General features: G+C 35.4%; 1 protein-coding gene across 5 annotated transcripts in view; it reads left to right on the forward strand.

The window, feature by feature from the left end:
* Nucleotides 1–23,212, forward strand: part of RPS6KA3 (ribosomal protein S6 kinase A3) — a 75,102-nt gene that overhangs the window by 39,663 nt on the left and 12,227 nt on the right. For 4 of the 5 annotated variants that reach the window (XM_080612870.1, XM_080612872.1, XM_080612874.1 and 1 more), the window contains 12 exons: nucleotides 192–272; nucleotides 1,327–1,406; nucleotides 3,895–4,001; nucleotides 6,436–6,473; nucleotides 6,859–7,001; nucleotides 10,097–10,167; nucleotides 14,946–15,034; nucleotides 15,310–15,374; nucleotides 15,473–15,575; nucleotides 16,386–16,510; nucleotides 18,628–18,753; nucleotides 20,494–20,583. In XM_080612870.1, the coding sequence (XP_080468996.1) occupies nucleotides 192–272; nucleotides 1,327–1,406; nucleotides 3,895–4,001; nucleotides 6,436–6,473; nucleotides 6,859–7,001; nucleotides 10,097–10,167; nucleotides 14,946–15,034; nucleotides 15,310–15,374; nucleotides 15,473–15,575; nucleotides 16,386–16,510; nucleotides 18,628–18,753; nucleotides 20,494–20,583 (1,118 nt within the window). The remainder of the gene's footprint in view (nucleotides 1–191; nucleotides 273–1,326; nucleotides 1,407–3,894; nucleotides 4,002–6,435; nucleotides 6,474–6,858; nucleotides 7,002–10,096; nucleotides 10,168–14,945; nucleotides 15,035–15,309; nucleotides 15,375–15,472; nucleotides 15,576–16,385; nucleotides 16,511–18,627; nucleotides 18,754–20,493; nucleotides 20,584–23,212) is intronic. The other variant, XM_080612871.1, reaches the window with a different exon arrangement.

Below are 23,212 nucleotides of genomic sequence, written 5' to 3' on the forward strand. Positions count from 1 at the left end.
AAAACAAAACAACCAGCTCTGCAGTGTGAAATACATTCTCTCTTAAATGTTTTCTGCCTATAGTGACCTACAGACAGTTGTAATACAATGTGATGAATACGCTGGGATACAGCGTGAAGTACATCAGGAAACATACTGATTCATAATGTAATGTTTTTTCTTTTTTTTTTTAAATCTTGCTCATGTTGTAGTTCGAGATCGGGTTCGGACAAAAATGGAACGTGATATCCTAGTAGAAGTTAACCATCCTTTTATCGTCAAGTTACACTATGGTGAGTTGCAGAAAAAATCATTTTTATATTGTAAAAATGGGTGCTTGTCAAGATAGTACCTGATACTTGCTTTGTGGTTCAGAGAATTGTAGAAAATTAGTGTGCTATCTAAATCCTGATTGTGCGAAGATTCCCTGTGTAATAATTCTCATGTAAAGTAAGTCCATGGCTGACTTGATGCACAGTGTTAAATATTCATAGGACTGAGTGTCTGTAGTCCTTACTGTTACTAAAAAGCAGTTATCTGTTTATGCCTAGCCATTCTTTTCCAAAACCTCTTAATCTTTTGTATATGTCACTCACTTTTTTAAGTCTTTCTTATCCTTACTTTATTTACTCTGTAGGAAAAACACAATGACATTATTTTCAGTTGCATCAAAATTGGTGGGAATATGCCTTTTAGTAGCATGGGCAGCTGTAAAATTTTTTCAGGGGGGCAGGGGGGAGGGAGGAGGTGGAGAGTGGAAGAGTGATGTGGGTTGTTGGGGAGGGGATCAGTTCTCTTAATGTGTCATGCAGAAAGTAAACTGAGAAAAGAGAGTGAACAGTTCCGTTGGGTTTTGACTGGGGGGAGCGGCTTCAGTTTGTATTTTTCTTCTAGGATCCAGTTTTTCCTGCAGATCTCCGTCACTCTTATGTGGCTTAAATAATGTGGCTTTTACTATTTTACTTGCCACTCTTTTGCACACTAGACTAGATCTCCCTGTTAAGCTGAGTTTCTAGAGGCTATAGAGTATGTGCATCAGTTACTATTTTGCCCTTCTAAATCTAGGAATTTTACTTCCAAAATCTGGAATGAAATGCTGACTAACTTAAGTATAGCTTATACTTTTACAAATTCCATTGGTGACTTGCTTTGCTTTCACTAGGTATGGGAGTTGTTTGGTCTATGATAGAGGAACAGTTATTAAATTCATTTAAACAAATTTTTCCACAAAGGAGAAAGAATAATTAATTTTTACAATGCAAATAAGCATGAATTATTTGTTAGGTTATTCTTCTGCTCATGGGTAAAATTAGAATATGTTTAATTTTTTTTAATCGATCTTTTCAGCTTTTCAAACAGAAGGGAAGCTATATCTTATTTTGGATTTTCTCAGGGGAGGAGACTTGTTTACACGTTTATCCAAAGAGGTAAACTTTTTTTAATTTGAAAATAGTCTATGGGTAAAATCTGACTGTAAATTGCCTGTATTAGGAGAGTTTACTTTTAAAATTCAGTTTTCATTGAATGGAATTTTTATTATCTTCTTTTAACCAGCTAGGGTTTCTTTGCACGAAGTAGTCACTCCATGAAAATGCTATTGGGAATTTACATTGTTTCTGAAAAAAGGCTTAGACAAGCAGTCTGTCTGGGCTGCTTTTTACACCTTGCAAAAGTTTCTTCTCCTACTGCCACCATGTCTAAAGATGAGTCTCATAAAGAGCATGGATTTATACAAAGTGCTTGTATTCAAATTAACAGATTTATGACTGGTTTTAATATCCAGAATCTAGTGCTGGATATTTTTCCATGATTTGCATATGAACATGAAATTGCATTATTTATAAATACTTAAAAAGCAAGAATTTTATTCCACTTACTTTAGTAATTTTCCAAACATGAACATTGTGGCTCCATCATGCTGATGATATCTCTATAAATATGTCAAATAACGACTTCAAAAATTTTGAATACATTTATTTTATTATAACTTCTAGAATAAATACTGACATTTCACAGATCAGATATTTTGTTTGGTTTGGTTTTTTTTTTTTCCCATCACTCATGTACAAAAACTTTCAGCAAATATATGGTAGAATAGAGATATAAATATATCTATCTGGAAGCCGGAACTTGTAACTGCCTTCCATTTTCCCTTGCTACAGCGTATCTGGGTCGGTGGGTCACCACTACAAAGCTGTGTGGTTATTAAGATGAGAATAGAATGCAGTGCATTTTGTGTATAGGTATATCATCATATTTCTGCTGACCACATAAATTACTACATTTAACTCAGCGAAGCCATCTGTTTCAAGCTGCTGCTTCTAGTTTGTTTTGCCATGGATAAAGTAGAAATTTATTGGTACTCTAAAACTAAGATAATTTTTTTTTTCCCTCCTCATTAAAATCCATAATTCTTTCTTGGTTCCTAAGAATGAATGTATATCACTATCCTGCTGGTGACTTTTTTCATCTTGAGCCACTCAAATTTGGTAGATTTTTTTATATGGCTAGATAAGAAATATTCACTATAGGTACCTGAAACTAAGCAAATTGTTTATAACTGAGGGAGCGAAATGCAAGTTGGATGCGATGAATGTCATCCTCATATCAATTCATGTGATTTTTAAAGTAGATTAGATGAACTGCAGCCTAAAGTTCCTGCTTTTTCCCTATTGACTGCAAAGGGAAAAGTGGTTAATTCAGAGCTAGACGTATACACTGCAGATGTTTAAGGTTAGGAGAAATGAATTCCATGCAGTGTTTATAAGGAACACCCACTATGTGTAGAGTGTATTATCATCCTCATGGGATCTTTCATCATTTGAGCTTTTAAATATTTCTCACTGAGATTTTGCTTCTTGAATGTGTCTGTACTTAAATATTGGCTATTTTGAAAAAGTAACATCAGCAGCAACCTTTTATACAAGCTTTGATACTGCTTTCTGCCTTTAAACTACTAAAGGGAAAAGATATTCTACTGTCTTAATTCTTGCTTAATATAATGTTCATCTGTGCTCCCCATTGCCATTCTTTTTTTTTCAGGTCCATATGCTGTATCTAAAGATATTAGTCTTAAATTCCAAGTAAAAAAAAAGAGGAGAGGAAAAAAAAAAAAAAGGCTGAGTAGTAAATGCAGTAGAATCGTATCATGAAGGATTTTTTTTCCTTCTTTTTCTAGATTCTCAGAAATATTTAATTGTAATGTTTCCTGTCAGTGCGTTACAACAGTTGCTGGCATAATTGGCACAACATTTTCATTGAATGTAAACAGGGATTAGTTTGTCTTCCCGATAGAAAAATGGCATTGCTACTTGAGATCTTAATTGTGCTCTTATGTAGGTTATTTCTTTATTTTACTCTTTTATTTCCTTCTTCTGTAGTTACATCTCAGGCTGCATCTTAGGGGCTTTGCCATCAGCGTAGCTTATTTTTCATAGTACTTAGAGACAGACTCCTCAAAACCAAGATGAATATGGTCGTCTTGTGCCTCTGACTTTGTAGATGAAATTAAGGCATTTGGACTTCTTTGGTCCATTTGTTGTCTGGAAATGAAATGGTCACATCCAGTAAAGAGATTACTCGCTTTCTTTACACACTTCCCAAAATTTTTCAGCCCCACTACAATGTGTCTCTCTGCACTCTTGAACAATCAGAAGCTAATAACCTCAGTTTTGCATAAAAAAATAATATATTGGCTTCAGAAGTTCTTTTTCAGGACTGTACTGCAAAATAGTGTTTATTATAAAGTCCTATTTTTTTCTAACCAAGAAATTGGAATTTCATGGAATTTGTATAGAAATTAGTTAAAAGTGTTATGAAGAGCTATTCTACGAAACCGGTGTTACTATTGTTTGGTTGATGCTAGTGTAAGCTTTACAGATTTTACATGTAAAATACATTGGTTTACTTTTTCAGGTGATGTTCACAGAAGATGATGTTAAATTTTACCTGGCAGAATTAGCACTTGCTTTAGATCATCTGCATAGTCTTGGAATAATATACCGGGACCTAAAACCAGAAAAGTAAGACTTCTCTGCAGCAACTGCAGAGTATTAATTTGATTTCTATTGTACTTCTACCTATGCATTTCTCTTTGCAGCTGTTAAAATTCAGTAATTTATTATGTAAACTGAACAGGGAGGGAGGTGGGGGAAGCTAGCAGACTGTTTTAATTAAAAAGGTTGAATTTTGTACCTTCCCACCCAAACCATTCTATGATTTCATTTCCACTAGAACTTGACCATTTAGTTTGAGTGATATGCCAAGTACATCTATGTTACTTTAAGTAATGCGTATACTGAAATATTCTTAGCTTTCATTTTCCAGGGTGATTAGAGCATACAATGGGGAAGAGGTGATCTTGTTTTTTTGGTTTTGTCATTATTGTAGAATTTCTGGACTAGAAATAAACTTATAACAAATACATGATACAAAGTTAGAGTTGAATGTGCTTTTTGTTCTCTTAGACATTTGAAAGCCTAACGACAAACATTGGGTTTGGGGTTTTTTTCCAACACTGTAGTAATAGCAGAATGAGGTTTAAATTTTAAAATAAAATATGAAAATAATAAGTCACAGGCTTTTAGTGTATTGACGATCACATAATTACATTGAAAATTTAAAATAAGCTTGAAGCTACAGTTCTGGTATGGTGTTGTATCTCAATATATTAGTCATCTATGCTTCATTCAAATGACTGAATTCTGTCTCCTGTTTATGTATTTCCTCCAGTAACTTTTTTTTTTTAAATATAGTTTTAGAAGTTTTGACATAGAAAATGTCAGTGCTGTCATCTGGAACATTTGAGCCGTTCAGATATAAATGTATGCTGTAGTGTTACCCTCTGCCTGGAGGGGAATCTAGGTGACGGTGTAATATGTGCATTTCTGTTGTGCTTAATCAGATAGTTAGCATACTGCCTCATTGCCAGGAAATCTGTAATAACTCTGAAGTCCTAATGGTGACCATTATTCTCTGTTATGGCTATATGGAGAACCTGAAAAGTCTGTGAGATAACTATCTCATGCAAAATATTGATGGAAAAGAGCAAATACAAGTATCACAGAACCTGGCTGTTCTGTGGAGCTTCCATTAGGATAGCTTGTTCTTTTGTGCGTCTTGTGGAAAAGACACAAATTTCAAAATCACAGAACATTAGGAATTGGAAGGGACCTCAAAAGATCATCTAGTCCAATCCCCCCTGCCGTAGCAGGAACACCTAGATGCGGTTACACAGGAATGTGTCCAGGCGGGTTTTGAATGTCTCCAGAGAAGGAGACTCCACAACCTCCCTGGGCAGCCTGTTCCAGTGTTCTGTCACCCTCACTGAGAAGAAGTTTCTTCTCAAGTTTAAGTGGAACCTCTTGTGTTCCAGTTTATACCCATTACCCCTTGTCTTACCATTGGTTGCCACCGAGAAGAGCCTGGCTCCATCCTCATGACACTCCCCCTTTATATATTTATAAACATTAATGAGGTTTAGCCCTGACTAAAAAGAAGGGAAATATTCATACTCAAATCAGAAAGCTGGGGACTTTTAGCATGAATTGGCACTTACAAATGAACACAGAATGGTGTTAAAGCTTTGGGAGTGTTCTGTTAAGTGACTCTGAAGTGAGGAAAAATAAGCTTACCAAGTGGAAAAAGATCATTAAATTGCAAAGCAAGTGAACTTTAGTTATTTTGCTAACATTTACTTCCAAGAGGAAAAGAATGAAATAGTAATTGTCAGAAGACTAAATAACTACAGCCTTAAATATAGGAGCTTTTGTGTTTTGTTTCTGGGTTGGGGTTATTTTTTTGTTTGTTTGGATTTTTTGGTCTTTTGATTTTTTTGGGGGGGTATTTTGTTTTGTTTTTTTAATTATTTGGTTTTAAGCCTTGGATGTATCTGGTTTAAAAAAAAAAAACTATCAAAGGTTAAAATTACTGACAAGTGATGGATGAGATGGTAGTAACTTTCACTGTAGCCTATACCTGTACTGTGGAGCTGTTTCCCACCATGGCAACTGCAAGCAGGAAATGGACAAGCAGTGTGTGCCTGGGTTGTGTCTCATTCTCAGAATGAAATGCAGCTCCCCACAGAAGAAGCTGGAGAAACTAAGTCTGCTGTGTAGGTGGTGTTATAGAGTCCAGTTCTTGAATACTGTGCATGCTTTGACTTGCAATTATATGCAGTGGTGATTAAGGATAAGTTGGCATCTTGGCGAAGTGTGGCCTTTTTTGTGACTGAAACAGGCAGAAGCCCAAGACCTGCTCTGAGTGTAGGGCCTGTGTGTCCTGTCCTTTGGTACAGCATGAGAATATTTATTACTTGATGTTATTTGAAGTGGTCAACACCCTTTGAAATGATAGTATGCTGTTCTGTTTATTCCTAAATGTTGTCAGTACCTTATCTGAAACAACAGTCAGAAAATATTCTAACTAGTTTATTTTATTCTTTTTATTGTTTTTTAGCATCCTGCTTGATGAGGAAGGACATATCAAATTGACAGGTGAATAAAGGGAAATTGCAACACCTGGAGCTTTTCTGTTCATCATAAAATCTTTTAATTTTCTTTTCTTTTTTTTTCAGTAAACCAATATGGTAAAATAAGTGATTTTAACTGGTAGGTAATTTTTCTGTGGAGCAAATAGTGCAAATACGTTGAAATAAATCACATGCATAAATATTTAAATATCTGCTTTATAATTATATCTGATGTTATGGACCTGTGGTAATATGGGGAGGGAAGGAGGATTCTCTAAGTCCGTTATATGTAAATGGATGTATATACAAATGATACAAGCACTGCATTTCACATTATGGTACAAATATTAACAGTGGGTGATTAAAAAAGAAAAAATTACATTTAGAACTATTTTTCTTTTTCCTTCCAGATTTTGGTTTAAGTAAGGAGTCAATTGATCATGAAAAAAAAGCCTACTCTTTCTGTGGAACAGTGGAATATATGGCACCAGAAGTCGTTAATAGACGAGGCCATACACAGAGTGCAGACTGGTGGTCTTTTGGTGTTTTAATGGTAGGTTTCTGGTAAATGTAAATGGTAGCAAAACTGCTTTGCAAGGTTTGGTGAAACAAATCAAACATTAAACTCTAAGGTGAGCTTTCAATGAATTCTCACTACAAAAGAAGTCTAAATTATATGAAATTAATAACAATACCACAGAGTTTGGATCAAGAACATAGGCTAGGTCTCATATCAACACCAACAATATGCCATATTTTTGTTATCGTTGAATACTGTGCATCTAAATACTGCCTCTTCCAAGGCAAGGAAGACATTTAGATCCAAATTTTAAATCTAAATTTATCCTGAAGTGGAAAAAATGAGTGGTAACTTTATAATTAGTCTCGAGTGTAATTGCAGCTCAATGAAATAATGACTGCTGTTGCTCTCCCACATAAAATAATCTAAATGGCACTGAGCTGATATGGGATGTAATTGTTCAGTTGCTTACAGTGTTTCTGCAAGGAGTTAATTTCTATGAAGTTGCAGGGTAGGGGGAAATAATGTGTCTATCAAAAATGGCTTTGGACAAGAAAAATAGATCATGTTTGGTATTTTAGGAATGCTGAATGGCTTTTAATATTTATAATCTTTGTGTGCCTTTTTGACATAAAGATTAAATAATTGTACTTGTGAAGGAAATGTTTGTTTCTTAACTGCTTCTGTTACGTATGACTGTAATAGTACAACTAACGTATGCATTTTGTCATGAGGACTCTTGTGTCTGAAAATAAGTCATCCTGTCACCTTTTAATCATCCCGAATGCTGTTGTGATCTGAAAACTGACTATGTAAAAGGAGCACCTGATAACTAAACTCACTTAAGACAAACACACGCACACCCTATCACAAGTTCACATTTTGTCAATAAGAACACAATTAAAATGTAACTACTGTAGCTGCAGAAAATCTGTTGTTGATAACACATAGTTAAAGTTCACCTTTATAAAGCTGGAAAACATAACTTCGTTCTTATAAAGTGGGTATGTTAAAACTGAAAATTGCTGAAGGATGTTAGGTGTGACTGGTATAGCTGTCACAGTCTAAGAGTACTGCATTTTAAACGCTTTGGCTTCTACTTTGAATACAAAAATATAATCATAAAAAGCAAATTCTCAATTTAGTATATGGAATACAGCACAGTTTTCTCTGACACATTTTTGTTGCTTGCATTTCTTGTTTACATGGTAATTTTTATAGACAATCTGTATGTATCCACTCTTAAATCATTCTTAATTAGAATCTGTGTTGATTGGGAATTCAAGTGGTTGTTGGTATGGTATGAGTACCCAGTATCTAGATTGAACAGAAGTAACAGCACAGAAACAAAAATTAGCAAAACATCTCAACAAATCATTTGGCCTCTTTTCTCCTGCTCCTAGGCACTAAGTATGTTTAAACCACCATTGAGAAGGCTATTCCAAATTGTCCTTTAAAACTGTGACTGTTTTAAGGAATGACAGATATCTGAAAACATTAATTTAAAAGTTTTCAGAAGTATTAAGTATTTGTTGAGGTACTCTCCTGCTGAAATAAAAGATGGTAACTTGGGAAGGCCAGTGTTGGCTTATTCTTAAAGTACTGTTGGCTTATTGATGTTGGAATATATTATTTGGTGGGGTTGGGCAGGGGTGTCCCCGCACATACAGAGAACACATATGCTGAGTTATTAACACAAGTGACAAATAGGAGCTTGCTAAAGAAACTTTATTTCAAACAAGTGTAAGTGAAACATACAGCACTACAAATGTACCTTTAGAAAAGTTTCTTTATAAGTGAAATTTGTGAGAATCATTCTAAACTAAAACAAAGGGGGAAATTTTGTTTATAGTTTTGGCTGTCTTTCTTATTCCTGACAACTTTCTTGAGAACTGTTAAAAGTAGGGTTTTTTCACGCTGGCATTATGTTACATTTTAAATATAAGTATATCTATATATATATATATATATATATATAAAAAATTAAAAAGTGTCTGGCAGTAGTGAAGAGTTGGCATCTGTTATTCTCTGAATATTTCATAAGGTAGTAAGGAATTTTAAATTCTATTTTAATAAGGAGTTTTAAAGAATGCTGTTAGTGCAACTTAATGCTCTTAATGTAGATGTAACAACACTATAGTCACACGTTGTTCATTCAAGGTATCCGTGTATATTTTTGATGCTTTATAAGGCTGAATGTTTGAGCGGTACCAGAAAAGAGGGGAATAGAGAGGATACCTTGTGGTCAGGATGATTTAAGTTTTCATGAGCTGTTCATATGGTTTCTTTATCATTATTTTAACGACTTTAAAGGTATGCCATGAAAATTCATTAAACTGAATTGTTTTATAATTCTAAAACCAAAAATTGGGATTTCTGCCTCAGACTGTTGGCTGCTGTGACTGCTGCCAGACTGCTTTCACTTCCTCATTTAGATCTGAGAACCCTGCAGTACACTGCAGCCCAGAGGAAGTGCCTTTATATTTATCTATTTTTACTCAGTCACTTTCAGAACAAATCAGTGTTTTAACAGTGTCTGTTGCCTACTACCAGGCACTGTAGGATGTGCATGCACGTACTGTGTAGCTCTTACATGTTCCTTCAGGCTTTATTTCCTCTGTATGCATACAGTAACCACTTTTCATCATGCATGTCTTTGTCAATCAACTAACCTTTTTCCCCTTTCCAATGAAGGCTATTACATGCCAATTTTAAAACTTTTGACTTTTTAAAGTATCTCTGCATGAGGAGAAATTGTCACTAACTTTTGAATGGGGAGTCTTTTTCCCCTACCCCCCACTCTTGAAAACTAAAATACAGTTATATAAATCAAGTCTTCCAAGAATTAACATTTTGGGAAGGAATAGAACACAGACCATTGTAGTCTAAATTGTTCGAATAAAAGCATGTAAAGCAAAGTATCAATATAGGAAAATATTTTGCAGCTTTATAAATGGCAAAGGCTGCTTTAATGTTTGTAGTAATTTAAACTGTACAATGAGAAGTTGTTTTGCACAGACTTGGTTGTTAACATGCATGAATTTTTTAAGGTTAAGATGCTAAGTAGTTTTGACAAAAATTAGATTTTGTCCAGGTAATGTAATTGATGAAAGTTTTACTCTATACAGTTTGAAATGCTCACTGGTACTCTACCTTTCCAAGGGAAAGACAGAAAAGAAACCATGACTATGATTCTCAAGTGAGTACACTCTTATTTATATATCTCATCAGGTATTCTACAGGAATGCCCTCCGGGCTGCAATATCTAATTCCTACTCTTCCCTCATTTCCAAAGGTACTGGTAAATCCTCACTCCCTATTCCATACTATTAATTCCCTTTGCTGCATATCTAATTTGCCTTTCTATTCCTCCCCCATACCAGGTACAAAGAATCTGATAGCAGCGCTTTAATAGCTTCTCCCACCATGTTATCTTTCCCATCTTATTTACATAATGTTTTTTAACTTTCTTATCCTTTTTGGTAACCTGTGCATTTTTTAGCTTGTTGGTTTTTGGTTTAGGGTTTTGGTTTGTGGGTGAGGTTTTGGGTTTTTTTTGGTTTTGGGGGTGTTTTTTTCTTTTGGGTTTTTTGGGGATTTTGGGGTTTGTTTTTGGTGTTTTTTTTTTTTAAAGTATTTTCTCTTTTTATCCTTCTCTACCTTACCAGCTCCTCACCCCACTTTTTTGTATTACTGGCGCTGCCAACAACTTGCTTCCCTGATACTCCCCCTATTTGCTAAAGTGCCTCCATCCTCTGTTATGTACTCCTCTATGACTCGCCCAAGTTTCAGTTTTCCCCTTTGCTATTTCCAGTATAGATTTTGTATTAGCTATATTGTGAAAATTGTTTTCCTTCATGCAGTTAATGTTTCTGGTTTTGCTAATGAAGGCCTGCTTTTTTTCCTTGCTGATCCCCTGCATATTCTCTGAACTAATACAACCTATCACATAATTGTCCTGCTTTTGGGACTGTAGCCTAACACTGTGCAAACAACTGTTTCCTCATATCATAGTTTCACTTCTCTTTTTCCATCCATTTTTTACTAATACCATTTTTCCCTCATCTCATGGAAGCTCATGAGATTATTTTAGTTTTCTGCTTCATAGTTCATCATTGTTCTTAGTCCTGTTAGCACTTGTCTACCTATATATTGAAGCCAGCGTTTCTTTTGCATCAACAGCCTGTTTTGAAAAGTAAATATATGTAATTCTTCCATATTTTTACTAAGTAATTAGAATGTGAAACCCAGTAGAAAACAAACTCATTCTTTTCCTTGCTTTTGCTTTCGTAATGCATATACTTTGTTATTCTTTGCACTTGTTTTTCTTCCTCATATTTGCAAATGTATTTAGTTTCTTCTGCTGCCTCAACACCATGCTAATTCAAATCATGTTGTGATTATAGAATGTTCCTTAACAGTGTTTCCACTGCTGATAGAAAAATCTTTTGTTCAGCCGTGTAGAATATCCTCCTTGCATCTCTGCAGTTAATTGACGTTCATAGTCATCATAGCTCAAAGCGTGGTGGTGAATGGAGTTAAATCCACTTCATGGATTTTTTAACTTGGTGGTCCACTGGTCACAAGTGGTATCCAGGGCTGACTGTTGAGGCCAGATCTGCTTAATATCTTTATCCATGATCTGGATGAGGGGATTGAGTGCGCCCTTAGAAAGTTTGCAGGTGACACAAAGTTAGGGGCTGGAGGATAAGAAGGCTCTACATAGGGATTTAGACAGGTTGGATCATTGGGCTGAGGCAAATGACACAAGATTCAACAAGGCTCAGTGCTGGGTCCTCCACTTGGGTCACAACAACCCTATGCAGCACTACAGGCTTGGGAAGAGCGGCTGGAAAGCTGCCCAGCAGAAAAGGACCTGGGGTGTTGGTCAACAGCTGGATGAGCATAAGCCGGCTTGTGCCCAGGTGGCCAAGAAAATCAACAGCATCCTGGCTTGTATTAGAACTAGTGTTGCTATCAGGAGTAGGGAAAAGATCATCCCCCCCTGTACTCAGCACTGGTGAGGCTGCTCCTGGTTCCTCTGGTGAGAAACACCTCAAATACTGTGTTCAGTTTTGGGCCCCTCATGACAAGAAAGATGTTGAGGTGCTGGAGCGGGTCCAAAGAAGGACAGCAAAGCTGGTGAAGGGTCTGGAGCACAAGTCTTTCAGGGAGCAGCTGGGGGGAACTGAGGTTGTTTAGCCTGGAGGAAAGGAGCTCAAGGGAAACCTTATCACTGCCTACAACTGCCTGAAAGGATGTTGTAGTGAGAGGGGTATTTGGTCTCTTCTCCCAAATAACAAGGGATAGGATAAGAGGAAGTGGCCTCAAGCTGCACCAGGTGAGATTTAAATTGGACAGTGGGAACAAATTCTTCACTGGAAAGGTTGTCAAGCATTGGAACAGGCTGCCCAGGGAAGTGGTTGAGTCACCATCCCTGGAGGTATTTAAAAGATGTGTAGATGTGGCACTTAGGGACATGGTTTAGTGGTGGACTTGGTAGTGTTGGGTTAATCATTGGACTCAGTGATCTTAAAGGTTTTTTCCAACCTAAACTATTCTATAATTTCAGATTTTATCTGAGCATGTATCCCTAATTACCTTTCCAACTTCTTTCTTTTCTCATCTTCTAGTCTTTGTAATTGCTGTTAGTTTCAGGGAGTTGCTAAAAAAATGTAGTATTAAGTTAAGAATGTTTATCCCTGTTTTAATGTTCTGTACACTTACAATTATTACATACATATAAATCTATTTTTCTGTTGGTAATACGAACAGCTGAAAAACAGAAGGTATTTTAAAGTCTTCTGATAAGTTTGCATTTTTGTCTAGCCCCGTAAGTGTGGCAGTATGTTTTTATTTTCTGTATTCTAGTAAAAGTACTATATTTCTCCTTAATTTTTTCATCAAACTGTTTAAAATGGAAAGGTGTGCATACAAATTCATACTGTCATAGTGTATCATTTATGATATCCTGCTTTTCTTACCTTCCTTTCCTGAAAATCCACAGGAAATGTATTTGTCTTACAACACGTGTTTTTCTGGGACCTTTATTTCTCACATCATTACCAGGACAAGTTTCTGCTTATTCTTGTGTGTTTTACCTAAAACTAGAAACTGCAATTTGAAGAAATTGTAGTTTGCAGCAATAACGTTAACTTCTTAAAGTATCTTTTCCTCTTTACTGAAGAGGTATACCTTAATATAAAATTTTGTCTTCGTCCATCAGGAATGTCAGAAAAAAATTGCTGTCATTCATGTAGCTGTGTAAACTAAGAACTGAGGACCTGGCCTCACTTTTTCTCTGGCCTCGCCATTTCTTCTGCTGTGTCACATGGCCAGTAAAGGATTTCGTGAAATGCACTCCTTCATAATAGAAAAGGAGCAATGACAGTCTTAACTGTGATTTGCACAAGGGCCTCCAATTCACTCCACTATAGACTGTAGTACATACCATTCCTCCAGAATTTCTTCTGCATATTCTGTTTCTGTTCACTGAGTCATTTCTCTGTAAGATTAATTGCAGCCATGGTTTTGGCCTGGTTTTAGATTTTTCTAAGCTGTTGACCTCTCCTGCTGAACCTCCAGGGCTGTATCCTACTGTTGGAGCTGTTTGGGATTATAACAGGACCAAGATTTCCACCCTCTCCAGCACAGTCCTGTCATATTCAGATGTGTCTTCTCTGTCGTTCAGTAACATTGTAAATGGTGTTTCTGCAGACAATGTGCTCCTTGCTTCCTTCTTACAGCTCTGATACTTTGCTGTGAGCAGAAATGACATCAAGTAAATGCACAATGAAATCACTGCATATAAAGTGCATAGAGTTCAGCTGCTAGTGGCACATTGCAATTGGGGAAGCATTGAATGGCCCACTCACTGCGCATTCCTCCACTCCATTGGTGGTCTTGATCTGCCTGTAGAGTGTTATTGAAGAGCCCAGAGAAGGCAAAGTATTTCAAGACTTCTCTGCACACACCCAGCTCTGGCTTCTTTAAATGAAAGAAATAGAAAAATCAGTAAATTCTAGTTTTAAAGTAATGAATAGTGAATCAATGGCAATTCGTATGCACTTGCTGAAGTGACACGAAAGTGGACATCCACGAGTAGCTGGAACACAAGCCAAATCATGTCTTTGGGTTGAAACACTGAGAAAGCTTGTGTCACAAATTCTTACAGAAAAATAGAAGCTACAGATTAAGTAAGAGATGGAAAGGATGTACCCATCCTTACCGTTACCATGTTTGTAAGAAACAGTGGGAGAATGGAGGCTCAACATTGAATGGAGAGGGGAAAAATATGGTGAGAATTACAAAACAAAATTAAGTGACCAAACTACAAAAACTTAAATTAAAAAATTCAAAACTGGCAAGTTTTAAAGTACTATTTAGAGGGGGGAAGAGAGGAGAAAGGAAAGTGAGTGATCTTTTTCTCTTTAACCTGCTAATCTTGCAAGACCTGTCCTACCTTAATGCAAATTCTACATTCTAGCTTAGGTTTCCTGTTGTTTTGCTTAAGTGTTCTTGCTGTTTGTCATACTATTCTAGTGTTCTTACCCCTTCTAAAATGTCTTTTTTTCTTACTGTTAGAATGGATTTGCTTGTTTGGTGCCATTTGGTAATAACTAGACTTAAAAGTGGATCAAAGCGTATTACTAAAATTTACAAATTGGTAAACTCTTATCCTATTGTAGCCTAACTATTCTTCTCCACATTTTTTACCACCTCTTTCTCTACTCAAGTTCTTGAGTTGTTACTGAAAATATTATATTACTCAAAATGAGGGAAAAAGAAAAGAAAAAAGAAATTACAGGTTTACATGACTGACAGCACTTTTGCTCTGCTTCTGATATACGAAGGCAATTTCTCAGTGGTGCTTTTTTTGTTTGATATGGATTTGTTGAATGACAAAGGACAAGGGGAATGCAGAGTTAATTCTTACCTAAATATGTTTGTATGCTATTAATTATTTTTGTTCTATAGGGCCAAACTTGGAATGCCTCAGTTCTTGAGTCCTGAAGCACAGAGTCTTCTGCGAATGCTTTTCAAAAGAAACCCAGCAAACAGATTAGGTAGAGTGTTTAGGAGAATATTTGAAGTTTAATTAAAATATTGGTAACATCAGTGATCATTAAAGTAATTAAATGTACAGTTTATTATGTAAAATGAGTTTTGAAGTAAGAATATAGTTTGCCTGTTTGCTTTTCTAATGATCAACAAAATATTATCACTTCTGCTAGCCATACATCTAAAATTAATGCAGAAGAAATAACAAATATAATTTTGCTCATTATTCTTTAGACCAACAAGAAAATAATTGATGGACATTTTTCTTCCTTTATAAAAGGAGCGGGTCCAGATGGAGTTGAAGAAATTAAGAGGCATGCATTTTTTTCCAAAATAGATTGGAATGTGAGTATCTAGTTAAAAATCAACTCAGTAAATTTCTTTAAGTATTCGGTGATGTTGTATAACTGTTTAATTTACTCTGGCTTATGCCTTCTCTTCAGAAATTGTACAGGAGAGAAATTCATCCCCCTTTTAAACCTGCAACTGGCAGACCTGAAGATACATTTTATTTTGACCCTGAGTTTACAGCAAAAACTCCAAAAGGTAAAAAGAGAAGAATTAAACAATTTACATATTCAAAAACCAAAAATACTGTTCTTGTTCAGCATATGTCAAGCGTCTTGTTGTTCTGGGGGTTGCTGGACTAAGTGAATGCTCCATAGTTCATAAAAGTTTTTGCCATCTTTGGTGTAAATGTATCATAAGGGAAAACTGAGTTGTTCTATGGTGAAAGTGAAGTACTCTTCAGCAACAAAACGTACACCTAAGTTCAGTTTTCTTATCTAAGTAATCTCTTTCTTAATTAAATGAAAAGAAAGGTTATCCGTAATCTGTATCTGTTTAAAGGCTATATTCTGTGCCTTCATTTAATTCATGATCGTGACTCTACATGCTATGTATATATAGAAGCTGAGTCTTCATTTCAGACTTCCGGTGGCAAATTTGCTGTTTCAGTGTAATCTGTCTGCATGGTTTTACATTGATCTATTCAAAATATGACAGAAATTTTTGTCTTTACAAATTCAGGGTGTTACCAAAATTTGAGTACTACTACTCCATAGATACAAATATGCTTCTATATGTAAATATTTTCTGCAAAGTAATGTGTTTTGTATAATAAAATATTGTCTGACAGCAATAGCTTTGTAGTCATTAATCATCAGTTGTGTTTCTAGATGCTGTCTGCAGACCAATTCAGTAATTATTTATATTTTGGTCCTCAGAAACACTTTCTGCAAATTCCAGTTTCTGTGTACTTTATAGCATAAAGCTGTAGTTTGCTTTTCAGAGTAGACATAATCTCATCTCTACATTTTAAAAACTCTGCTCATAAGTAGGTGGTGTGTTTTTCAGATTCGCCAGGTATCCCACCTAGTGCTAATGCGCATCAGCTGTTTCGGGGATTTAGTTTTGTAGCTATTGCATCAGATGATGAAAGCCAAGCAATGCAGACAGTTGGAGTGCATTCAATTGTCCAGGTGAGTACATGTGCTTAAAAAAAGGTCAATAGAGCAGTATTTCTGTCTCTTGGTGGAGGGATTGTTTCCTTTATCACAGAATGAAGTAACATGACAAAAGTCATAAAGTTATCAGCTTTATACAAGAGAAGTAAAAATCAGATTGTATTATCCAGTTATCCAAACCTCTGAAGGTGCAGGGCCTGTTTAATTACTGAATAGTCACAGGTGGGATTAGGACTTACACTCTCAAATGAAAACATTCTACCATCTCTACTGTATTAACTCTTTCAAGCCACAACTCTAAGGTGAAGGGGAATAACATGCATCTCAGTCTTTCTTCCCCCATGCATGAAAATATCGGTTGATTCGTGCAGTGCAGTAGGAGGCATAGGAGTACAATTGTGAATTTTACCTGGCTGTTTTGTACTGCTTTACCTTTTGGAACCCATGACCCAGAACATGTTTTACTCCTCCCAAGCCACTTAATGTGCTAATCTGTGATATTTTGTGACTAATTCCAGTGTATCATACAACTCAAAGTTACGGTATGCACACAAGCTTTGTTTTCCTAGCAGTATCATGATGACTCTGATACTATCTCCTGTATTAATAATTGTGAGATTGTCACTTTTAATAGCCTTATGCAGTCACTATTCTTATAGAATCTATTACTGCCAGTATCGCTTATTTTTGGACAACAAGCCTTTGGTTAGGTACAGTTTTGTGTGAAACAAGAAAGGTGAACCCCATGCTAGAATGGGGCAGAGGCATGCCTTGCCTCCTTATGAAGGTGAGGTCATTTTAGACTAGAGAGTATACAATCAGCAGGGGAAAAAACAGATGAATATTCAGGAAAAAGAACTGGAAGACCTTTACCAAAACTGGATTTCTGCCTCTTCTTTCTGCTTTTAATAATTAATAGCCAAGGAAGACTGAGTTGTGAAAAGCAATTGGTGATATAGATTGTATTGAAAACTTACTGGTGTATAGGTAGGAATAAAAATACTGCATGAATGGGTTTATTTCTGTCTTTCACTGCAAGGATATTTTGAAAATGCCTGAGAAAATTTAAAAAAAAATAAGTAATTATTCGGACCATAACTATCTCTTCTATTTTTTAATCCACTCATTATGTCTAGAGTATTTGTAGCATGCTTGTTTGTACACATTACCTGTTCCATTTTTAGTAAACTATTACATTTCAAGGGCTTTAGATCCTTTCTTATTCTAAAGAAGCTGCCTAATTTGGTATCCGCATCAGAAGGACATTTGGACCTGAAGTCTTGCTAAAGTTTCTGCAAGCTTTTTTTTACTCCTTCTTTCCCACATAGTTTTGTGGATAAAATTCTCTTTGTATATGATTTCTTTCTCTTGTAAAGGTCTCTTTCTCTGCTGCCTTTCCTCTGTGCTCTTCTACTGCTTCCTCACTCCTATTTCCTCTTTTCTGTGCTGCAGGATATCCAGATGGTTTCCTGCAAATGCTCTGCATCCTTTGCACAAACTCCTTATACTAGAACACCATTTACTTCCCTTACAAGAGTGAACACTTGTCCTTCTTTCAGCTTTTTATTTCTGTGAAAGGATTTCTGACTGCCATTCCGTGCAATTTCCAGTTAATCTGATTCTATTCAGTATGTCTGAATTTTCCAGCTGGCACTCATCTATTCAGATAATAGAAATAGTGATGCTTTTTTGCTATTATTTTATCATGTAGTCTTCCGATCTCCTTTGTTTTGGAGATTCATTCAAGGCTGGATTGGACAGAGCCTTGGGCATGGTTTAGTGTGAAGCATCCCTTTCTGTGGCCGGGTGGTTGGAACTAGATGATCTTAAGGTCCTTTCCAACACTAACCATCCTATGATTCTATCTGTAATGAATCAGTAAATGGAAAAATCATTTTGTCAGTGTCCAAAATACAGTGTGTGGTATAATGATATATTAGACAATGTGTCTAATATATCATTTCTCATACTAATATCAAACAGAAGGTAGTGGCTATTTAGACCATTTTGACCTAGTATAGCCATCAGTTTAAAATTCACTGCAATTCAGTAGGAATTCAGAAACTTATTTTTAATATAAAGTTCAGTTATATATTTAGAATATTCATCAAGTGATAATGTTATTTTGGTAGCAGCTGCACAGGAACAGCATCCAGTTTACTGATGGATATGAAGTAAAGGAAGATATTGGAGTTGGGTCTTACTCTATCTGCAAGAGATGTATTCATAAAGCTTCAAACATGGAATATGCTGTAAAGGTAATTACTTTGTAATAAAATACACTGCAGGGTGTCATTAATTTATTTGCCATTAAGAACATAGCAAATAAGATTTTTTTTTTTATGATAAAAAAGTTCAGATGCCAATGTGAATTATACTAATCAATCAAATAGAATATTCACTGAATATACTATCAACCAGATATGAAAATTTATATATTCTACGGAATTGCTGTGTGTTTTGTTATTTATATGCTGATTTAGGTGGTGGAAAGCAATCTTCAGTCTTCGAAATACCTATGTAAGTACAGTAAAACTGGTGGGAGTTACAGACTGCTTCTAGAAGGAAACATGAAAAATTTATATGACTTCATAATTCTTTAAATGTGTAATTGATTACTTTTATTTAAACATAGCTACAGATGGTTTTATTGCTTCCAAAGTAGATTCAGGTAGCTAGGAGCTCGTAACAGTGCTGAAGTCTGGTATACCTTCGAGAATAAACTTCAACATTTTGTCTTTGTGTGGTAGTTTTTAACAAGGTTTCTAATGTTGCTTTAACGTTATTCTGTCAGGCTTTTTAGGACTACTTTGAAGGCATTAAATTCTTAATTGAAATCAGTGGAGGTCCCTGAAGTGGAATTACAAGTGTTTTGTCTTTCTGTGCTGAATGGTTACTTAGGGAAGCAGGAGTATGGATTAGCAGACTTTAGGGAGGAGGGGAGAGAAAAAAATGAAAAAAATATTTAAATCCCATGCCTTGAGGCAGTTCTCTTTGAGGTGTAAACGGTTTCCTACTTAAATATGTAAAATGGGAAATAAAATTAAGTATGTATTGCTGTATCCCTGTATGGATTGTCTACTGGAAACCCTCCAATTTCAGTTTTGTAGTTACATACTTGCCTTTGGTTCTGACCAGGAACACATTTTACTGTTTTGCTGCAATTCAAAGTAATTTCTTGAAACTGAAAGAAAGTACTCACATAGCTATTAATTCCCTACCATTTCATAACATTTATTGTGAACATTGTCTCGTTTTTCTGTTGTCTTTGTGGCTTTTTTCCCTCAAGGAATCATGAAAGAAGAATAAGGTGATCAGTGGGCAATGTGTTGGGATAGTACTGGTAGCAGTAAGGGCTTAAGGATATCAAAAGGAACAAGGAGGTTAGATGGAGATGGAGAATACATTTGAGAAAATTCTACAGTTCAAAAGGAGAGGAAAGAGTCAAGAATGCTTTTTAAGTAGGACAAAATAGTATTTTGCTTGTTTGCACAGGGAGAACTTCAGAGCTCAACAGCTAGCATCCAGAGGTTCAAATGAACTTTTATAATTGAATGCTAATCTGAATTAACTCTCAGGATTTTTTTCCTTTTTATTTTTGGTTCCATTACTCTCCTGCTTTGTCTTTTCCTGCACTAAATATTACTTTGAGATTAACTTTTTTAAAATCAGTTCATTAGCATCGTCAAAACAGTAACTCATGTCAAGTTAGGAACTGAAGTTTTACCTACTGAACCTTGCATTATTTATCACAGTGTGAGGGATTAGATCACTTATCCTACAAAACTGTTTTCAGTTGAGAGATTTTTCCATGTTTTTCCAACATCTTTTCGTTTGCCTTCCTGTTACAATTTAACAAACTTTGTTTTGGTTGTAATCCATGCCCTTTACCAACAATAAATACTGTTTATCTGTTTATGCTAATAAGCACACCAAAGTGTTACGCTATGTAATATTCACAAAAATAATTATGCCTATGTATCTATTTCCTCCTATAGATTATTGACAAGAGTAAAAGAGATCCAACAGAGGAAATTGAAATCCTGCTGCGCTATGGACAGCATCCAAATATTATAACCCTGAAAGATGTAAGTAGTGTGATAAAAGATATCCCTTAGTGTATTATAATTGCATATCACTTTCTAACTTGAGAAATTGCTAACTACATTTTATATTTATTGCTTGGGTTTCAGTATTTAAAAATAAAACAAGTCCTAATGCAATTTATTCAGCAAAATCCAATTTTTCACTGAGATGTCTCGTTGTCATCTTTTAAAGATGCTCATATTTTGATACAACGTAATCCTAAGCAGTCAAATAATTTATCCTTTGTAAATCCTAGCACAGAAATAATTCATTTAATGTTGGCTGTATTTTTAAAGGAACAACAAAGTTGGTTTTGTTTGCTTAGTTAACTGTGTATCAACTTCTATTTAATTAGTCAAAAGCAATTTTAAAGTTATATAAAGTTATATAACTGAGGACTCACTTATTAGCAGAATACCCAAAGTAATTTTCATGGACAGTAATGAGTGTTACTCTGTAGTGGACAAAATCTTTTCATGGTCATCACTTTTCTGTACCTTCATCTGGTCTTTTTACGAAGATTACTTAGATGATTTTTTTCTTTTGGTATTGCTCTGACCATGAGCACACTTTGACCATAAAAAGCAAAGAATAATCTAAATTGGAAGAGGTTTTTCATAGTGAACAGTAGATTCTGATGATCTAACAGAAAAAGAAAATGGTCTTTCTCTCCTTGATTATGCATTAAATAGGATTAAAAATTAAACAGACATGTGCTTAATGATTGACTTAGTCTGCAGCAAAGTATTCTGGTCCCCAGAACCTAACCTCAATTAAAACAGCTAACCATTTCCAGGAAGCTGAGCTCATCTGAGGTGAGATTCTCAGACATTTTGAAGTCATAAATGCTGTGGAGATGAGTACTCAAGAACTATGCCTAAAGTTCTCCTCCTGATTTCACCTTACCAATATCATATAGTTTGTCCCTTTCTTGACAGAGTAAGTCAGATATACAAGGGAGCCCACCATGGAGCATACCTTATTGTAAGCTAGATACCATAATTATAATCCCGCTTCCTGTTTGTTCTGCTTCATATGGTTGGACAGTAAAGCTACCTGATACCAACTGTTCTAACAGGGAACTTGACTCAGCATTTACTTTGCTTTTAGTGCTGCATGCTAGATTTATGTGTTACTTCAATTCATAATAGAGTTTACATCATTTAAGCAGGAAGACAAACATAACGAATGTGAGTACTTACCTGAACTTTAGCATTATGCATATTTTACACTCAGAGAAACCCAGGCAGCCTCAAAAAGTTGCCACATATGCTGAATTATTTTACTTTGTAATTAATTCTTCATCATCAGTTATCCTCCAGCAGGACCATCTTTCATTCATGCCAACAGTAATAGATAAATAGCAAAAGGAAACTACAAAATAAAAAAACCTTAAGTCCGCAGTTTCCCAAGCAGGGTTTATGGAAGTACGCCCAGTGTAAGGAAAGAGGTATAGGATTCATATGCAATAGAAACTTGTATAATATTCACTACTGTAAGAATTTGACATTGTTTGTTTGAAGTTTTCAGTGTTCTAATATAGATGCATGGGGCAGATTGCTTGCATATCCCACAATACAAAGATGTGCTATTACAATTTCAGAGGAAAGAATAAAAAGTACTTGGCTTTCAGGCTTCAAGCTCATCAAGATCAGCCTTATTACACGAATAATACAGCCTGTATTTCCCAGTTGATTTGACTCAATTTTTCATTCAATTCTGTAACAAATTTTCAATCTTTCTATTTTGAAATACAAAATTAAAATGTTTCAGCATTTGAGTGGATGTCTTTGGAAATTACAGTTCTGCAAGAAATACCTTCTTTTCTTGTATTCAAAAAATAAATGTAGTAATATTTTTAATTTAGCTTAGAATGGAAATTTTCATTCTTGCTCCCTCTTTTTATGTAACTTAATTCTGAAGGTGTTTGCATTGAAACGATGGATATTCAAAAGCCCAAATTCTTCCTGCAGTGCGCAGTCCTCTGGGGTTTTTCCTTCTGATTGTTATCAGTGGTCTTTTTCAATTACACACTACATGAACAAAAGAAGGAGCTATATTGTGCTAAATCAGATGTCCTTCTTATCCAATATCCTGCTTCTGACAGTGGCGATGCCTAGGAAATGGTGTAAGAACGGAAGAAGCACACAGCTTCCAACAAACCATTACCTAGAAACTTCCTGTGCCAGACCATTTATATGTATTTCACCTTTTTTTACCTATTAGTTATTGTTCTGTAGAAGATCTTTTGTCCTTTTTTTAAGTTATTTAAAGCACTGGCTGAAGAATCTTTTCAGAAGCATTTTAGAAACCTGAATACAGTATCTTACCTCCCTGCCCACGTGCTTATTTATGAGTTCAAAATGCCTAGTATCTATGGGAAATATTATTTCATTTTGCAAAAAAACATGTTTTCTTTCTCCATTACATTATATTTTGTTCATATGCCTACATCTGTTCCTCACCATAGTTTCTTCCAGTTTGTCTGGTAGAGAACACATACTGACTGATCTTTGGCATGTGCCAGGAGTTACTTTTAAAAGCTAGGATCACATTTATTATCTCAGCATAATACTGTGCACCTAACTGTGAAGCAAACTTCAGAAGTATCTATAAATTGCAGATAATTAA

Source organism: Psittacula echo (assembly GCF_963264785.1).
Source record: "Psittacula echo genome assembly, chromosome: 3".
In the NCBI taxonomy this organism is placed as follows: domain Eukaryota; kingdom Metazoa; phylum Chordata; class Aves; order Psittaciformes; family Psittacidae; genus Psittacula; species Psittacula echo.